The sequence below is a fragment of the Nannospalax galili genome, unplaced genomic scaffold (assembly GCF_000622305.1).
Source record: "Nannospalax galili isolate Female #2095 unplaced genomic scaffold, S.galili_v1.0 scaffold751, whole genome shotgun sequence".
Lineage (NCBI taxonomy): Eukaryota > Metazoa > Chordata > Mammalia > Rodentia > Spalacidae > Nannospalax > Nannospalax galili.
This window is the reverse complement of record NW_008331125.1, coordinates 5,086,929-5,107,992: the sequence shown is the minus strand read 5'-3', so window position 1 is coordinate 5,107,992 and position 21,064 is coordinate 5,086,929. Positions and strand designations below refer to the sequence as shown.

At 40.1% G+C, this 21,064-nt stretch overlaps 1 protein-coding gene across 1 annotated transcript in view; it reads right to left on the bottom strand.

The window, feature by feature from the left end:
- The window catches only part of Depdc1b (DEP domain containing 1B), a 78,751-nt gene that overhangs the window by 5,483 nt on the left and 52,204 nt on the right, over positions 1–21,064 (bottom strand). Inside the window, exons 7-9 of the mRNA XM_008821591.2 lie at positions 16,353–16,493; positions 4,621–4,787; positions 1,654–1,830 (exon numbers count right to left, since the gene is read on the bottom strand). Of these exons, the coding sequence (XP_008819813.1) occupies positions 1,654–1,830; positions 4,621–4,787; positions 16,353–16,493 (485 nt within the window). The remainder of the gene's footprint in view (positions 1–1,653; positions 1,831–4,620; positions 4,788–16,352; positions 16,494–21,064) is intronic.

Below are 21,064 nucleotides of genomic sequence, written 5' to 3'. Positions count from 1 at the left end.
CCCGGAAGGGCTTTCTTCTGTCAGTGCTCACTGGCCGTCCTGACTCCATTCGCTGCTTCTGCTCCCCCTGCCCTCGTGGATCGGTGGCCAATGACCCGCGAAGAGAGGGAGAGACCCCCGCAATGTTTATCTGCAGTTAAATTAATCATTATAGGTCAGCTTTGATCTTCGAAAGCAAAGGGTTCACAGAGCTAAGCTGCTGTGATCTGTGTGTGAGAATGTCCAAGCTCAGCAAGCACCCAGAGAACAGTCACTGCTCTAACCTTTCCTTGTAGAAATTCAATGAAGCTTTTCTTCTCATTTATACTTTTCAAAAGTTTGACTCATAAAACTGGGAGAAAAAATATTAAACTAAAACATCAATAAGATTATCTTTTTCAGCGATGAGGATGGCACAGGTATGCATATAGGGTAATTATATCCAAAGTAGAGGTGAAATGAACACTTACTTCCTTATGCCACTGACACAAATGTAAGTTAAAACAACCAATCTAAAAGTAAACTTGGCAATATGCTATCAAAACTAAAATATGTATTTATGGTCTCTGACCCAGCAATGACGTACCTAAGAAATTACTCTTGGAAAATAATTGTGGGTCAGGTAAGTCTCTCCCCAGAAATCCAGCAATAAGAATATTTACTAATGTATTACTTGCAAAACAGAGAAAAACACAATCTAAATATCAATCAGATATTTAGACTGATTGGACTCAGTGGCTCATGTCTATAATCCCAGTATTCAGAAAGCTGAGACATGAGGAGTGCCACAAGTTAAAGATCAGCCTGCACAACATAGTAAGTTTCAGGTCAGCTTGGTCTATACTGTAAGACTGATCAAAAAAGTTTAAAAAGTAAAAATTTAAAATTTAAACCCAAAGCATCACTCTTAAGTCAATTATGATGTATCTCTAATATAGAATACTATGTTGTCAATGATGACATATCAACAACAACCTCAACAGCAACTAGTAATGAAAGGTTTACTGTGTGATAAGCATTACTGTAAGTACTTTACATATACTAAGACATTCAATACCAAACAAAATATAAACTGTCATTCTCACTTTAGAGATAAGGAAAAAAGAGACTGGGGCAGAGGTTGAAGTGAAGTAACATTATTTAATTTGCCTCAGGTGGCACAGAAAATAAAGGACACGTCATGAACTCAAACACTGAATTCCAGAGTCTGTGTTCTTGGTCACTCAAATATCAATCAAGAATCGTTAAAGATATGGAATTTGTTCCATTGTATTGCTAAGGAAGAAAAACTAAGTTGTGAAAAAAGAAAGAAGTGTGAGATAAAGAGGAAGGAAGGGAGAGAAGATATTTTTTAAAAACGATAAGAATATAATGAACATTTTAGTGTACCTCTGCTAGTTTTGAGTATGTATGACTTATATGTCCCAATTTTTTAATGTATTAGATTGATAAGCACATAGCAGTGATTGAGATAATAAAACCAAAATGCACTCCATAGAGTTTTCAATGACAATAGCAAACTCCTGCAGTGTTTAGTATGTGCCAAAACTAAGGTAAGCACTTTGTACATACTAATTCGCTTAATCCTTATTACAAAATGCCAGCAAAGGAGCCTGGCAAACACTTGAGTTCCCACTACCAATTTTATAGAACTGATAATGTCTCCTCCTTTACCTGGACTCTTCGCAGATGAGCCACACGTTCCTCTATGGAGGTCTGCAAGGCCAAAGGGACTTTCAGAATCTCCTGGTAATTGTCCATCAGAAATGTTACCAACCTAGCAGCTAGTAACTCATCCAAGTCTACTTCATCCTTAGAACACAAGATGCACCGGGAAAATGTCTGAACCATCTTTAAAAAAAAAAAAAAAAGGCAGAGAGAGGGTAAAAATAAACGCAAGTGATTGCTTTGTTGTCTTCCCTGAACTGAGTGCAAACTAATTTACAAAAGGCAAATGCGAAGGATTGTGAGAAGTGGCCCAAGGCACAGGGTGTACATCCATTCCACCAGGCACCTGGTCGCATCTGGCTGTCTCATCAGCCAGCAGAAGGAAATATGAATCTCCCATTTAAGAGACCTAGTAGAGAGACACTTATCTTAGGAATTGTTTAAAATTCCTCCTTTTGTGTAAGGTTTTATATCCTTCTATCCTAGTTTGCTTTCCACTGCTGTGATAAAACACTGACCAAAACCAAGTTGTGGGGAAAGGCTTTATATTAGCTTACACTCCCTTGTCACAGTCCATCACTGAAGGAGTCAAGGCAGGAACCCAGAGGCACGTATTGAAGTGGAGACCCTGGAGACCACTGCTTATTGGTTTGCTTTCTTTGGCTTGCTTGGTTATCTTTCTTATAGAGCCAAGGCTCACCTGCCCAGGACTGGCACTGCCAGGGGACTGGGGCCTCCACATCAACTACAATTAAGAAAATGCTTCACAAACATGGCCACAGGCCAGTCTGATCTGAGAAATTCTTCTACTGAGGTTCCTTCTTCCCAGGTGACTCTAGTTTGTGTCAAGTTGACAAAAACTAACTGCACACTTGCATGCATAACTACACCCCCTCCCCCGAAAATTACGAGGACCATGAGTTGACTCCTGTAGCACATTTAATTTCAAAGTACTTCATGGTCATTTGGTCAAATAATATCCCAATTTCATTACTGTTCTTTTTTAATCTGTATACTTCAACCATTATATCTTTTCCTGGATAGCTTATTTTCCCAAAGATTTTAGATGTGCATTTGACAATCATCTTTGAACAAAGAAGCTATACAATAAGTGATGAGACTCTTTATGGTAACCAGAAATATAAGTATATAACTAACATAAAATAATATAATTTCCATAGAATTCATTTGACTACTTCATTCTTAATTTTACCCTCTGGATTTTCTTTTTTCCTTTTCTTTCTAGTTAACAATCTGATATCAAAACCTACTGTCTACGACTAGTTTTCATCAATACACTGTAAATGTCACTTTATCTTCACTCAAATTTATGTGTACAGAAAGATACAGGCAGAAATTTTCACTTAGAGACAATAGATTTCAGATCTATGAATGCCTTGAAATTATACACAAAAATTTACACTTTTATGTATGTATTGATGTAGGAAGAAGAACAAAGTTTTCTTCCACTTTTCAGAAAGTTTCATTAGCTCAAAAAGGGATCACAAGTCACCCCACCATGCACTGCATGCTCCCTCAATCTGACCCTATGCTTCTCTAAAGCTGGGGCAGGGGATGCCCAGGAAGTGAACAGCAGCTTATAAGAACACGGGAAGAACATGCATGGCACTGGAGAAGCAATCTTGCTGCAAAATTCCTTTGTGAGAAAAATGGAGATTTTGTTCATACGTACATTCTAAGCATATGCTGTTTTAAAGCACATGCTCACAGAAGCAGAATATGTTAAGTAGCAATCAGTCATGGGAAGAAGGGGTTGGGGGAAGAGAAGATGCCGATTAAAGAGTGCAAAGCTCCACCTAGGTGTAAGTTTTCAGAACCTATTGCACAGCAACCATGACCATAATTAATAACAATGTATTATTTGTGTCAATACTGCTGAAAATTTTGACTTTAAATAAATAGGTGATGGACATGTTAGTGTGAATTAATTTTTTTAATTTATTATTTTTATTTTACTTTATGTGCATGTGTGTATTGCCTGCATGTATGTAAGTGCACCTATGTTGTGCAATGCCCACAGAGGTCAGAAGAGGGAGTTGCATTCCTGGAACTGGAGTTATAGATGGCTATTAACAACCATGTGGGTGCTGGATCCTCTACAAAAGCCACTAGTGCTCTCAATGGCTGAACCATCTCTCCAACACCTTGAATTAACTTTGTTTATAATGAATACATATATCAAAACAGCACATTGTGTACATAAATGTATAAAATTTTTGTCAATTAAAAATAAAAATTTCTATGCCAGGAATGACTTTAATCCCAGTACTAGAGAGGCAGAGGCAAGTGGATCTCTGTGAGAGCAAGACCAGCCTGGTCTACATAGTGAGCTCAAGATCAGCTGGGGCTATAGGGAGACCCTGTTTCAAAAACAAAGAAAAAATGTTTTTTTCTAAAAATCAGTGTAAGGAAAGCCACATGCTGACATTACAAAGTAGAAACCAAAATTTAGCAAGTATTTTTAGGCAAAACTAAGAAATATTATCATTCATGGACCCTTGGGCCACAGCACGAGATGCAGGCTCTCTTCTCCCTAGTCTAGCTGTACTTCCTCTCTCTTTAATCTGCTATATATGCGGCATCTCTCTTGATAGGCTAACCAAGGCTTTGCAGTGTTTCTGTGCTGCCATTGGAGAGAATGTGGTTTTCTGATTCTGTCTGTCCACCTTCGTTCTCTTTGTGCTGACAGTAGGTATCCATCAATCAAATGGTAAGAACGGCTAGAGCAGCTATCTCCACATGACAGCAGCCTGCTTTTGGCTCCCTCTTTACTTTCCATTATGTTCTTCAAAGTCCTTACACCAAAAGTACAATATCAATCTGTGATGGCTGGCCTCCTCGCTCTTCAGGTCTCCCTTGCACTTTCCTCTGACTGTCCAGAATAGGAAAGCTGACTCAGTCAGGTTTCAGTCTGAAAACACAAGTCACAATACATGCTAACAATCAACCTACCAGTGTCCGGGTGCCAAAGCCATCACACAGTGGTGGCATCTCTTCGTTTAAGCAGATCCTTGCCATCATCCTCATCAACAGCTGTAACTTTCTCCTATTTTCAGGAGGCAGAAGGAGACAACAAATCTGAAATGCTTCAATTGCCATTTTCTCTTTCTGTAACAAACCTGATTCAAAAGAGATGTTTCTTTTAAAGCAGTCTGCTCCACTCTGTATGTTTGCATCTTCACAAATACATATTATTAAAATCATATAAAATAGTTTCACAGATTCAACTATGCCTGGCCAGGTACAATACAGATACACTGTGACTCACAAATTAGCACAGAAAATGCAAACCATCAACCAGGGATGAGATGTGGAATAAACACAGCCATTTCCCCTTCTGTCCACAACCATATAGACAGAGCGACATATTCACAGTGCTTTCCCACTGAATCAGGAGCAGTTCATCTGGCACTAAAACCTAAACCCAAGAACTTACAAAGCTATCAAGAATATAACAATATATAATACATCACAACAGAATGAAGGACAACTGTAATCATCCCAAATTCAGAAGACATCTGATAATATTCACCATCCTTTCATGATAAAATGACTGAACAAATTAGGAATAGAAGGACCACACCCTAACATACTAAGGGCCATTTACAATAAGAAATGGATGGGAGATGGCTCAGTGACTAAAAGAGCTTGCCACACAAGCCTCATGACCGGAGTTCAATCCCTGGAACCCATGCAAAAAGCCAGATGCCCTCTGTAAGCACTCCCACAGTGCAATGGGAGCGGAGAAGAACCACCCAGAAGCTCACAGGCTAGCTAGTCTGAAGTATACAGCACATAAATGAGACTCTGCATCAGAAACAAGGTGGAAGGAGAGAACTGACTCCCTAAAATTGTCCTTTGGTCTTCATACACATGCCATGACATACGCACCCACTTTCTCTCTCTCTCTCTCTCTCTCTCTCTCTCTCTCTCTCTGTCTCTCTCTCTCTCTGAAAGAAAACAAAATACAGAAAGAAAAAAAGAAAAGAAAGAAGGAAAGAAAACTTTAAAAAGCACTTTATTAAAAAGAGAAAGAGATACCATTATACTAATGGGGAAAACTGGAAGCTTCTCTAAGCCTGAAACCAGACAAGGATGCCTACTTCCACCACTTTTATTCAACATGGCTGTGCAAAACGAACCAAGATTACACTACCTGACTTCAAAGCATACTAGAGAAAACTACAGTAAACAGTAGTAAAGTAGCATAGTATTAGCATAAAAACAGACACACAGACAAATGGAACAGAATAGAGCCATGCCCTCGCAGCCAACTGGTTCTCAACAAAAGTGCTAAGAACACATACAGAAACAAGGACAGATGATCCAACAGTGCTGGAGACTGGACAGCCACATACAGAAGAGTAAAACTAGATCCCTCCTCCTCCAAATGGACAGAAACTTAAATGTAAGATCTGACACTATTAAATTTCTAAAACAAAAGATGGGGGTGCTTCAGGACATTGGAATAGACAATGATTTTTAATAAGACCTCCAAAAGCACAAGAAACAAAAGCCAAAACAGGCAAGTGGGATCCATTAAACTTCCTTTGCTGTGCTCCCACACAGCAAAGGAAGCAGCAAGCAGAATGCACAGGCAACCTACAAATTGGGAGAGTCTATGCAAACCGCATGCTGTGGTTTGGGCCTCTGAGCGTCTTCCAAAGGCTTATTTCCCAGCCTGTGGTTCTGCTGACAAGTGGTAGAATCTTTTTTAGGGTGTGGGATCTAGTAGAAGGATGTTAGATTATTGGTGAAATGTTCTTGTAGGGGAAATCAGGACCCTACACCTTCACTATATGTCTATTGTAGCACTATTCACAATAGCTGAGAAATAGAAATAAGCTAAATGCTCATAAATGGATAAACAGATAAAAAAAATTACACACACACACAGGGCTATCATGTGGCCACAAGATGAATGAAATCCATATAATTTGCAACAACATTAATGAATCTAGAGATCATTAGGCTTTGTTTGTTTATTGATATGTTTGAGACAGGTCTTGCCCAGAATGACCTGGAATACCCTATGTAGCATAGGCTGGCCTCAAACCCACAGCAATCCTCCTGCCTCAACCTTCCAATTCTGGAGTGACAGGCATGAGCCTCCATGTCCAAAGGAGATTATTATGTTATATAAAGTAAACTAGGAATAGAAAGGCAAGAGCCTCATGATCTCAATTATACACAGAATCTTAAAAAAAGTTCATCTCATAGAAGAGGAGAGCAAAATGGTACATGCCACAGGCCAAGCAAAACGGTAGGGGGTTGATCAATGTGTACTAAGTAGAAGTTAGATAGGACTAGAAAGTTCAGGAATGCTATTGTATAGTTAAGTGGCAACAAATAATAAAGACTAGCTCTAGGTCAAGTGAGATGGCACAACAGGTAAAGGTGCTTGCCACCAAGCCTAATGATCTGAGTTCAATTCCTAGGATCCACATGAGGGAGGGCAAGAACCAAAGACTAAAAGTTTTTGGTCTTCTGACCTCCACATGCATGCTGTGATATGCATGTGCGTGCACGCACACACACACACACGCACACACACACACACACACACACAAACACACACACACACACACACATGAATGAATGAATGCAATTAAAAATCGAAACTAGCTCTACTTCATCACCAAAACTTAGTACTGTCAGTTACTTTGATTTTAGCAATTCTAGTACATACATAGTAGAACTTCACTGTGACTTTAATTACATTTTCCAAAGGATTAATGATGCGAACATCGTTTTGTGTGCTTATTAGGAAATCATCTCTCTTTGTATAATGTCCATTAAAAGTCCTTGCCCTTTATTTGTATTAATTGTCTCATTACTGAAGAGTTCTGTATATAGTCTAGTGTATTAGTACCTTTATACATCACTATGACAAAACGCCTGATATGAGCAACTTAAGGAAGAAAGGGTTTACATTGGTGGTTCACAGTCCCATCACTGGAGGTGGAGGTGGTGCAGTGGGAACTTGAGTCAACTGGTCACAGTGTCCTCAGGAAGCAGAGACATAAATGGCTGTGCTCAGTTCACTTTCTCCTTTTTATTCAGCCTGGGACCAGAATGGTCCTGCTCATAGGATAGGTCTTCTCAACTCAATTACCCTCAACTAGATAATCCCTCACAGACAGAAACTTGTTTCCATGGTGAGTCTAAATCTCACCAATTTGACAGTCAAGATTAACTATAACATCTGGCTTCAAATACTTCTCAGATATACAATATGAGTGTGTTATTCTACTTTCTTTTTCTTTTCTTTTTTTGGTCTTTTTGAGACAGGGTCTCCCTGTAGCCCCAGCTGTCCTGGAACTCACTAGGTAGACCAGGCTGGCCTTGAACTCACAGAGATCCGCCTGCCTTTGCCTCCTGAGTGCTGGGATTAAAGGCGTGCACCACCACACCCGGCCTTTTCATTTTCTTAATGGTATATATCACTTTAAAATATATTCTTATTGGGCAGGACATTTTCTTATGTCTTACGTTTTTATCGTTTTTGCTTAAATTTTAATAACTATAAATTCAAGCATACGGAAACGCCTTTGTCTTAGAAAACAAAAATTAAACAACAATGTATTTATGCTATCATTGCTGACCTGACCTTGTTTTGCAGACAGATGGCGGTTACATGGCCAGAGTATGAACAACAGGTATAATTCTGGTGGTTCTAAGAAGAGACAACACCATTGTTGACAAATATAATCTGTTGGTGGTGCTTGTGGAAAAGAAAATTCTGTTCATAAATTCTAACATGACTTACAGGCCAGAAGGGGAACAAAGCTAATGAAATGCCTCAACAGAGTTTGAATAAAGCACAGACTTTGAAAATTAGTTAAAACAGACATGTAAAACTAGGGTAGTATGTTGGATTATCTCAGGTTCAAAACAAACTACTGCAGCAATATCTACACACATTTCCAAGAATTTTTCCTTCCATCAGTAGGTGTTGGTAAACTTTACTTAGTTATTTTCTAATACAGATGTTAAGCCCCAAAGCCAGAATGTGAGAAAAGAAGAGAGATGGGACGAACCCACTCAGAAACTCTGCAGAGAGAGAAGGCCCTTTTCTTTTCTTCATTCTGAGAGACAGAGTATGCTGAGTGTATCTGACAACATACATTCTCAGGAACTTTTTGAGAGGAACATTTTCCAGGCCTACTAGACCTGAAATGGCCAGTCTGCACTTTTCTTCTAAGCCTCAACTTCTTTCTCTCCTCTACAACTTCTGACTGAGAGCCATGGGCCTTGTTGGTATGCATCTCAACATCACCCATGACCTGCCCATCTTTCTGAGAAGAAGGGCTGTCACAGTAAAAACCGCCTCTGGAAATGGTCTATCCCTATTCACACTGGGCATGTCTCCATTGAATGTGGTACGTACATGTTCCATCCCCACATCTTTCCCACTGCCATCCTAGTTATCACTGCTGCTATTTATGGGCAGCTCTACCCTGGAGCTGTTCAGGCCAGCTGGCAGGGGACAAAGGTTTGAGCTGTCCCACACTGTGGTACCTGTCCTTATGCAGGGGCATCAGTAGCTCAACAAAATGAGACAACACTGCTGGTAGATGAAGATTTGGGGGCATAGCAGAATAATCTACCATTCTCAGGCAAGAAGCCTAGTCTCCTTACCCCTCTTTTGACATTTCCTAATGGAGTCTCAAACAGGAGACGTTTCTAATTTTAATGAAATCAATTTGGTTGAAGTTTTATTTATTGTTGATTCTTTCTGTATGTTATGGTATCTTTGGCTACCCAAGATTGCAAGAATTCTCTCCTAAATTTTCTTTTGAGGGTTTTAGTTTTATTTGTTAAGTTTGAGTCTATGACCCACTCTAAGGTGAAGTTTGAACATGGGATGAAGAGAATACAAAGGTTCCCTTTTTCCCATTGTTCTAGTATCACTTACAGAAAATATTATCCTCCTCTTAATTTCTCTGTTAAAGAAAAAATCAGTTGCATACTGGTATAGGAAACTATTTTTGGACTTGCTCAAAAAAGACTGAACTATAAAGACTCTTAGGAGAGCCTGGAGGTCCCAGAAAGGCCAAGAGATTCATGTCTGTTGAACAAGAGGAGAGACTTAAGAATGACTAGGGAAAAAAAAAAAAAAAAGCCAAAGTTTTGGTTTTGCTGAAAAAATTTAAAAGGGGAAAAAAGAATATACTAAGCCAAAAATCAAAGAATTCAAACTACAATTGGCAAGAACGTCCTGCTTACAGAAAGACAGAGCAGGGGCTGGAGAGATGGCTCAGCAGTTAAGAGCACTGGCTGCTCTTACAGAGGACTCAGGTTGATTTCCAGCACCCACATGGTGTCCAACAACCAACTGTAACTGCACTTCTAGGAGAATATGACACCCTCTTCTGATCATGGGCATTGCACAACATGTATGCACTTACATACATGCAGGTAACACAGTCATACACATAAAATATATATATAAAAAAAAAAGACAAGCGAGGGAGAGAGGTTGTTTCTTTGTTTAAAGTAGGGAACGGCTCACTGTGTCAAGATGATGCCCTCTCATGCATGAGTTTCAAATACAGCACTTCTACAATTCCTCTGGCTTTTCTGATTAGAATGCCCTTCACTCACCCAAATATCAAAGATGAGGCATATTTTATACTGAATTTTTAAAATAAATTTTATCCTTATCTTGCTGAAATAGAAAAATTAGAAAAGTCTAGAAAAATCTTAGAAAAAAAATCTAGAAAAATCTTAGGTTTTTTTTCAAAAGTTTTGTCACTGATCTTAGTGATCATTGATATAAATAGCTTATATATTAGTTATAGTCAAGGAAAACCTAGACATTTCCCTAAACTGCCACTTTTAAGGATCATCTAACTCCACTTTGCTCTAACAATTGTCAGAGAACAGCAGTCATTACATCTACAGGATAATTCAACATCTTGACCCATCTGCATCTTCAGAAACCCTAGCCCCAAGTCCTGGGTCCAGAAAGCAGACACCACCACCAAGAATTTTGGAACTACAGGAGCAAGAGCCCTCTCTCTGCACAAGCACAACTAGGTACTCTTTGAGAAAACAGGTGATACTGGATAGGACCCGAGGTTGCTTGAAGAATGTTAAGGACAGAAAGGTAACAAGATAAAGATGGTGTACTGCTCTACAGAGTCTCCTGCAAGTCACCTGACAAAAGACCCAGTGACTGAGATACCTAGCCTTTGAATAGTCTAGACTAAACAGACACCACATACACACACACACACACACACACACACACACACACACACGCACACATGCATGCACGCACGCACACACACAGAGACCCTGTAGACTACTGAGTCAGATGACCCAGTACATAACGACTCTAGTGAATGATGTCACTTCCTAGATTTAACAGTTAGAAGAAAGTAACAAATAACAAAGAGCTATCACCTCAGCCTTCCTGTCCACTAGCATGTAAACCAGGAGTCACAAGCTGCACTGTCTACAGGAGCACACAAATGAAGTAAGTAAAAGAACAAAGAATCAAGCCAATTAGCCTCAGCCTGAGAAACAACGGAATACACTGGTAACTTAGCAAGCTGGAGTCCACGTCCCTGAAACATTTGCCTCCAAAGGCACTACACAGCTGTAACAGCTTGTGTCACCAAAAATAAGGCCCAGACTGCTAGATACCCCCATCTTTCTGTCTAAAAGAGCCATAAATATGAATTTGTACATGAATGTCCTGTTTCTTGGAAATCTTAAACACACAGTTCAAACTAGATATACTTATGGCATACTTACATAAGGAAGCTTAGCACAGACCAAGAGTATGGTCACTCAGCTTCCAAAGCTCTCTTCCCCACACTCATCTCCTTCTTTACCCCAATATGCAAATTACCAAATACTTCACAGCTCAATGGACCCTGGGGTGGGGGTTTAGTATGAGTAAAAGATGACATTCTACCTTGTTCACAACAATGGAGAGTCAAACACACTCATCTTGTGAATCAAGGATCAATTATGGACAGTTGGTTTGGTCAGAATGCTAAACCAAATTAAGTAAGTTAACTGTTAGTAAAATATAAGCCTTATATCTCCAAACATGTTTTTCCTTTTTTTGTTTTGTTTTGTTTTGTTTTTAATGTTGTTTGATTCCAGAGACAATTCCTTGCTATGTAACCCAGACTGACCTTGGGAATATGATCTTTTAGATTCAACCTCCTATGCTGGGATTACAGGCTTGGGCCACCACACCTACATCTTCTCTTTGAAACTTTTTAAGTGGACTTTGATACCCAGTTTCATGCATCAATGATAACCAACAGCTGTCATGGTGCCAGCACCAGTAGCAAGGTCCATCCTACTCAAACCAGAAAAGTAAATAAACCTCAAAAGAAGGATATTAACTCAAAATCACTTCCATTGAAGACACTGTACCAAATTTTAGCTGCTACACAAAGTAGACTGAAAGTAAAAGAAAACATCCTATTTCAATCAAAGCACCATGCTATTTTAATGAAAGCCCAAGTTTAAGAGATGAGAAAACTCTACTAGAATTTAACCTACATATCTAGATATTTCCTTTTATCCACAGACTCTGTATTACTCTTTATTAATCATGTAAACAAATTATATTCTTTCCCTACATGAAGACATAGAAAATGGTTTTCAATGAAGAGTGTCTCAAACATATTCACTTGGGAAGGACTGGCACCATGGTCAGATTAATATGCAACATGCAACTGTCCTTTTTGGCTGATACCCAAAGGTAATAAATTTCCTAATTCTCCTAACCATTCTCTAGCTCAAATCCTTTATATTTTAGAGGGTAACTAACTCCAATATCAATTTGGAATACAGCCAGTTTTACATCCTTGCTGAGATCAAAATAAACAATCATGAAGACAGACCAATTATATAAAAAACAAGATGGATTCTAATAGGAATTTCTGTTTTCAAAAACTCCAGTTCTTCTGTTTCCAAATCAAACAGCTTGACTATAGAATATTATAAAAAATGGAAAACGAGGGGCTGAAGAGATGTCTCAGCAGTTAAGAGCACTGGGTGCTCTTGCAGAGGACCTGGGTTCAGTTCCTAGCACCCACATGGCAGCTAACAACCACCTGTAACCCCAGTTCCAGGGGATCCAACACCCTCTTCTGATCTCCATGGGCATTACATAACCTGAGTATACCCACATACATGTAGGAAATACATTCATATACATAAAATAAAAATAAGATATTTTTAAAAAATAAAAAATGAAAAGAAAATGTAAGAAGTGATTTTTAATCCCGTCTTTAGAACTCTACTCGACAGCGGTATGAAAGCACTGAAGTGTTGTAATGGGAATCAACTCACTACTTAGTCCATGAGCCTCCAGTCAATGTTGGCTGAAAACAAACACCAAGAAGACCCAATAGTCTCAAAAGCCCATAATAGACCTGGGGTGCTGGCACATGCCTGTGATCCCAGCACACACAGAGAACATACGTCTGAGAGGTGCCCAGTACTAGGTGACACATCTACAGTTGAACCTCTATAGCTAAGGCTCATGGAACATAGCAGAACATGTGGGTAGAGAGGAAACTAATGTATTCCTCAACTCTCACCAGTAAAGCTTCCTATACAACAGAATGTGATATACACAGAAGGCCACAACTGGCCAAGTTTTAAAGAATAAGAGACTGCAGAACATAGGATAGGTCCTATATGAAACCTCACTGACCTGTGGCTCAGTGACCATTGTAGAAGGAGCAGAAAGATTTTAAGAGCCAGGGCTGGTTCATGAACACACAGAAGCTGAGATTTTTCAGACCACTGGAAGCTTTCACATGTAAACTTGTGACAATGGTGGTATCGAGCACAGGACCCATGCAACTCAATTAAACAAGGGCCCAAAGGGGAGGAGAGAAATGGGTGATGGGCAGCACTAGACTGAGAACTATTGGAGACTGATTGCTGCTGGATGAGGGAGAGTACACCTTACATATGATCTCTAGATGGGCTGATCTCTAGATAGACTCCAATGGACAAATTTATACTGAAGGACATTTGGGTACAAATTGTTTTGGGATAGGACTTAACATGTATGGTGGAATTCATGAGATCTGGAGGGAAGATAAGGGGGGTATGGATGGGGGAAGGGGTCTAAATTTGATTAAGGACTATTGTAGGAAATTATAAAGACTCAATAAAAAATATGAAATATGTATTAAATTTTAAAAAGACCCTAGCCACTGCTCAAGCATGATAACTTCGAAGTGGATCACAGAAGTCAGTGAGAACTGGAATACTGATTGAGCAATAAAGAGCTGAGTGGGAAAAAAAAAAAATAACAAAAGAGACCAACTGGGCCTAAATAAAATACCAAAAAGACCCAGGGGTATCAAAACTCCATAGTACACTAAATAGGTCCTTCATTTGTCTCCAGTGTCAAAATGTCTGCACAAGGTGCTTCAGTGGGTAAAAGTACTCACTATGGAAACCTGGCAACCTGAGTTCAATCCCCAGAAACCATGTAAATGTGGAAAAAGAAAAACAACTCCACAAGGTTGTCCTCCATATGTGCACTAACATACATCATGCACAAACATACACATACACAATAAAAAATAAGAAATTTTAAAGTAGTTACCACTACATACATGATTTATAGTTACTTTATTTGTTATTATCAGAGAATTTACAAAAGTTTGATCTAAAGTATAGTGCTATGGGCTCAGGCAACTTATTAACATGTGGCTGACATTTTCTTAAGATGCTATGGCAGCACCCAGACTTTGCAAAAAGCAAGACAGAAATGAGAAAGAAAAGAAATGCAAAGAAAGTAAGAAAGGTAAAGACGGAAGGAGAGAGCTGTAACCAAGGAGGATATGCACACGACAAGCAATTTGACAAGAAAACAACACTCACTGAACAATTATGACAGCCAAAAGGAAAATCTGATTTCCAAAAAAGAAATAATAGTAACAATATGGATCCCCTTTTACCATGTGTCCTTCACAGTGTACATTCTGAGGTATAATTCTACTTGAAGAATAGAAACAAGGTTCATCGTGAACAAGTTACTATATTTATTTTGCATGTTTCAAATAAGAAAGTCCTAGAAAAATGTTTCTTCTATAAAAAGAAATTAATTTCTAAATGACAATATACCTCCTACTCGTGAAGTCATATTCAGAGTAATAGATTTAGTCATGAAGAGTAAATGTCAAATCTACATTCTTCTCTATCAATAAAGTTATACTCTTAACATAAAAATGATATTCAATGCTCTATTCTTTCTTAAGAAATAGAACCTGCTGGTCCTTTGCATTTTATGATTCAGCTTAACTATTTTCCATTATGCTTTTCACGCAGCAAGAATTAATATAGTATCCATTTTCATTTAGAAAATGACCAGGTTGCTACCTTTCACTATGTGGGAAGGTACTATACAGGCTGCTAGGGGAGAAAAGTCATCAACAGTCTTACCCAGCTGTGGCCCCTGCATGCTACACTTCTGAACTGAAAGGCAAGATGTGCCCACTGGTACAACAGTGGCATGATTGTAACAGGGGTAATCAACCACTTTCTGATTGGGTTTGAGGCCCAGTTCCACAGGAGGGAATTCACGCCTGGTACTGTAAACCTGGTCAAAACATGGCTTGGGAGGTCATAAGCACTAATAGAGACGCTTTTAAAACAATTACTATTGTTTTGCTAAATGGACATGTTACATTGACTGCCTTCTAATATTTATGTTTATAGCTATAGATTAGTGCTGCTGTCAGTTTTGGTCAGAGAGGCTTCTTTTTCAGTGGGTGGTGGTTACTGTAGAGGCTTATAACTGGTCAAAGTGTTGACAATAAGTGACTACTGAATGTTCAGCCATAAATGCTACATCTATATCACCCCCTCCAAGGCTTAGGGAACATCACAGAAGAGGAGGCAGAAAGAATGTAAGAGCCAGAGGAAGAGGAGGAATGTTATATAAAGCTGTCTTCCAGGCATGACATGCTATTGCAACTCATGAACTCACAGCCAGTATGGTGACTTGCAGAAAACAGGCACAAGAGAGGGCTCATCAATATTCCATTGTGGATAAAGATTTACATAGTTAAAGACTACTGGGGAGCCATGTCTAGACACCATGTTGTATTTGAATAACTTTTGTGCCAATAAATGACATCATAATTTTTAAAAAAAAAGATTGCTGGAGGGAGAGGGTCACGAGGCTCCATCCCTCCTTGAAAGGATATTGGCAGTTAAAGGTTGCTGGAGGAGGAGGAGACATTTTCTTCAAGGGTGTAGATCACTGGTAAGGTGACCATGCTCCTATAAATAACCTTTCAGCCATGCTCTGGTAAGCAACCCTAGTGAAACTCATTAGGACATGCACACACAAAGACATGAAAGAAGTGGACCAGCTAGGAAGAAGAAAGGAACCAGCAGGAGTGGGAGGGGGCAAGAGAGAATATTGGGAGGGGTGAATATGATCAAAATGCATTATATACCTGTATGAAAATGTCAGAATAATAGATCTATTTCTATGTATAATTAATATATACTAACAAAATAACAAATGAACAAAGGATAAGATAATAAAAATACATTTAAAATGAGATATGAAAAATTTTTTTGAATGATCTGAAATTCTGCTAATGGAACTCTCAGGACAAGGAAAAAAGAAATAATTCAGTATCAATAATGTAGATCTATGTTCATTATATACTTACCTAACACACTGACAAAAGCATCAAAAAGATGAAATGTAAGTAACGGCTCCTTCAGATGGCCATAGTAATCTGCTATCGTTTTAAAGACATCTTTTTCAAATCCCAGGTACATAGGCTGCTTCCAGTCTGAACAGTTGGGCCCTTTCAAAACAGAAAAAAATCATGAAGAAGAAGGCTACTTCTAAGTACTACAGTCTGACTGTATGTATGGTACGTACAGATATTCAGGACACACAGACGTCTGCATGGAGAAATTTGACACTATACCTTGGATTTTGAATGAGGGGCTTATTTGGGAGGGAGATTGTTTGTTTTGTTTTGTTGGCTTGTTGGTTTTCTGAGATAGGGTCTTCCTGTAGCCCCAGCTGCCTGGGACTCACTCTGTAGACCAGGCTGGCCTCTATCTCACAGAAATCCACCTGCCTCTGCCACCAGAGTACTGGGATTAAAGGTATGTGCCACCACACCTGGCCCTTTTGCTTTTACTTTTATTATTATTGTTGTTGTTATTCCTTTTGCTCACACAAATATAATTTATGTTTAATGAAATAAATTATAAAATGAGGAAAAGCACTGGTACACTTCCATTTTTTAAAGAAAATCACTTTTTATGACTTTCTAAAAGGCATTTTTATTAAATGTAAGCAACAATTTTCTTTGAAATAGTCAATATTCTCTTAGTCTTGATAAAGTTGATAAAATAACCATTAGTTAACATGTGTAACAGATGAGTTAATTATAAAGGAATTTTTACAGTTTTTCATTATTTCATCATTGCTATATTATAAAATCCTCCAGTCAGAGTTCTAACAAACTACTTCAGACAAATTAAAATTTAAACATTTTAAAAAGATAACTTGAGCATTTCTCAGGGGGTTCAGTGTCTGAACATTAGTGCATATGTATACCTGAGGGCTGTATGGCAAGGAACACAGTGCCAGACAGGAGAGACTTCCTTTTGAGTGGTTGGTGAGAACAGTCCAAGAGACTCCCAAAATAATACAGGCAATTGCCAGAGCTCTTGGTTGTCTCCCAGAACTGGAAGATAAGCCCCTACTGCTGAAGACAGAACATACTTTGGACACAGGACTTGGAGCAAAGGAGCAGGAACTGATCTGGAAGCCTTCTACTTGATGTTTAGCTCTCATAGTTCTAAAGGATACTATGCAATCTGCTAAGGGAGAAAATCAATCACTGGTCCAGCCTAGTCCTAAAGCCTAATAACTTTAACTACTAGCACAGCAAAATACCTCTATAGATGCAGTAGTAACACTGTTATCTGAGGGGTAATTAACAGTTATCTAATTGGACTTAAAGCCCTCTCAATGGAACTCATGGGTGGCACTGTAAACACAGCCAAATACATATGGCTGGAGAAGTCATAGATTCTAGAGAAAACCCTATCTCTGTCATATCTTTAGATAAATGAAATTTCTTACCATATACTAAATATGGATCTTTATATTTACAGACAAGTATACCAACACCACTCATCAAAGAAGCTTCTTTTTGCAACAGATGGAGGCTACTGCAGAGTTCCACAGCTGGTCACACACAGAGAATATATGTTTGAGAGATGTCCAGTCCTAAGAGACATATCAACAGTAGAACCTCTACACCTAAGGCTCATAGAACATGGCAGAACAGGGAGAAAATTAGTGCAGCCCTCAACTCTCACCAGCAAAGCTTTCTTCTACAACACAGTGTGATACACATAGGTGGCGGCCACAATTGGTTAAGTTTTAGAGAATAAGAGACTGCAGAGTGTGTGTCCCTGGATAGGACTCCTATATTAAACCTCCTCTACCCATGGCTCAGAGACCATTGCAGAAGAGAGGTCAGAAAGACTGTAAGAGCCAGGGTTGGTCCATGAACATAGGGAAACAGAGGCTTTCAGGACACTGGAAGCTTGCACATGTGAACTTGCAGCAGTGGTGGTATTGAGCACAAGACCCATGCCAACACAATCAGACAAGAGCCCAGAGTGAGGAAAATGGGTAGTGAGAAGGTCCTGGTCCGGGAACTGTTGGAGAATGATTACTACTGGGTGAGGGAGAACAGACCTTACTTACGATCTCTAGATAGGCTAACTAGACTCCAGTGGATGAATTTGTACCAACAGAGATCTGGGTACAAATGCTTGACTGGATAGGATTTAAAATGTATGGTGGAATACATGAGGTGGAGGTGGGGGGAAGCCTGATCTTGGCCATATCCTATGCCAACAGCAGGGCACAGAATGATCCACTTACTCTGGGACCAAAGAGGAATTAAAAACAATCTCAACAACTTGGCAGCAAATGGCCCCAGTCCTCAACAAGCAGAGCAGATTTACACTACTAAGTTGGCAGGCAAAATGAAATTGCCAGAGCCTTGAGGAAAATGCAACTTGTCCCATGAGGACCACAGAAGGAAAGTACAATCATGTTGACCAGTCCCAGGCCAGCAGAAGACTAAGCAATGACAGCCAAATAGATTTCTATGCCCATGAGAATGAACAAAGCAGCTAAGACGAATTCAAGGAAATTCTTCCTACAGAATTGCTAGATCTCCTGCCACCTTCCCCTCACACCCAGGGTCTCTGCAGCTGTTGCTCCAGAGTAGTCTTATCAATGTAGCTCTCATCACTCATCAAAGAAGCTTGTTTCTGAACAATTACAAAGTCCCACAACTGGTCAAAATGCACAGGATAACTGACCATGGGGATCCCAGCCTCAACTCACACATCTATAATGCAATCCCTATACCTAAGGCTCAGGGAACATAACAGAAGAAAGGGCAGAATGATTGCAAGAGCCAGAGGTCCAGGAAGCCTGTTGCTTGGTACTTTCACTATCTAGCATGACATGGGAAGCTATACCCATGAAATATCAATGATTGCCTAAACAAGACTTGTATAATGAAGCCACTAGTTAATATCCCAATGTGGATGGGGAAAATGTCCCAAGGTTGCACCTGCAGATAAGGAGCTACAGGTAATCGAGACATACATACGGGTATATATGTATATATAACAACAATAATGAGAGGTCACAAAGTTCAAAGGGAGTGGGGGAACACAGGAAGAGCTGGAGGGGAAATGGAAGGGTAGAAATGATGTAAATACATTACTTATGCATGAAATACTCTGTGGGGACCTAAAGGCCCCACCTTGCATAGGTCCGAAAGGAAGTTACTGGGGGTGCAGCCTGGCTTGCTTTGAAAGTCTAAAGAATGCTTCCACACTGCTGAGGAGTGCATGATCAGCACGTGACCATCCTTAAGATACACCCTGGGGGGGGGGGAGTTCCAGGTGCCTTTATAAGCTCTGTAACACCTGCAATAAATGAGTCCCTGCTTGACTAGGCTCCCCGTTGCATCTGAGTGTCCCCGGGTAATGGGGGCAGCATGGGCTGGCGAACGGCATGCTTAATCATCCCCAATCATCACCTCCCCAGGGATCGCTGGTTTGAACCCCCGGCAACTGGCGCTCAACGTGGTGCTCGAAGAAAGGTGAAAAGAAGAAAAGAAAAAAGTAAGAAAGAAGAAAAAACAGATTGGGGTCAATCAAGGAGGTTCGGGGTAAGCAAGACCCTAAATATGGGTAACGCAATTTTTAAGTTTGAAAATCCAGCGCTCAAAGGGCTGAGAGATATGCTTAAAAGGAGGTGATTAGATTTGTCAGATCCCATAGCTCAAAAGGTTTGGGCAGAGACGATTCATTTGGCTCCCTGGCTACTTGGGGCTAATGTTTTTACTGGGGATACATGGGAACATGTGGAAAGTCTAGCTCAACAAAGGGAGGATCAATTGGGGGTTGATCTGCCACTGGAGTTCTACCCTATTATTTTGGCCTTAAAGGCATGCTTTCAGCCCGAGAGCCCTAAGCCCTCAGTGCCACCTCCTGATGAGCCTTCAGAAACCCCGGCATGGGAATCATGGGAAGGGTTTGAGGAAGAATGCAGAAATACAACAGAAGTGGAACCAAAAGCAGCCAAAGTAATAAGCACCACCTCGGGCGTGCCTTGGCCCAGCTTCAGGGCTTCCTGAAACCCATGACAACTGTCCCCATTTCCAGGATTCTGGCCCCGCTCAGGAGGCTTCTGTGAGGCCACAGGTGGAAGCGTATCCTATTAATGTAAACCCAGGAGGCACGCGCCCTGACCCCTGGTATCCCTGGGAGGAGAAGAATTTAAAGGAATTTAAAAAGGTGGTGGCTGAGGATGGCCTGGGATCACCCTGGGTAGATACTCTCCTCCAAGGCTTGGCTCATCAGCAGTGTACTACAAAGGATTGGCTGGACCTCACCAAAGCAGTCCTTCCTAGCCCTATATATATTAAATGGTATGACCTCTTTTTGCACCCTCTGTTGGGATGCTCCCCGGCTCTTTGTCAAGGAGCTGTTAGTAAAAGCCTATAATGTTTTCAATGACGGGGGCAGATTTGGAGCTGCAGTGATAGTATACCCAGGGGCAGATGTGAAAAAACCAAAAAGCAGCTCAATTCAAGGAACTCACGGCCTTTGTTTTCTGACAGTATTCAGACTCGTACACTCCACAGAGAGAGAGAGAAGCCCCTATCTTCTTACAGCATCTTAGGGGGCACCAAGGATTGCCTGGGCTTTTATCCCAAGGCAATGCAGAGGCAGACAAGGTGGCTTCCACCCAGGTCCTGTCAGCAGGACTGAATGAAGCTCGGGGGTTACATAACCTCACTCATGTAAATTGGCGGGG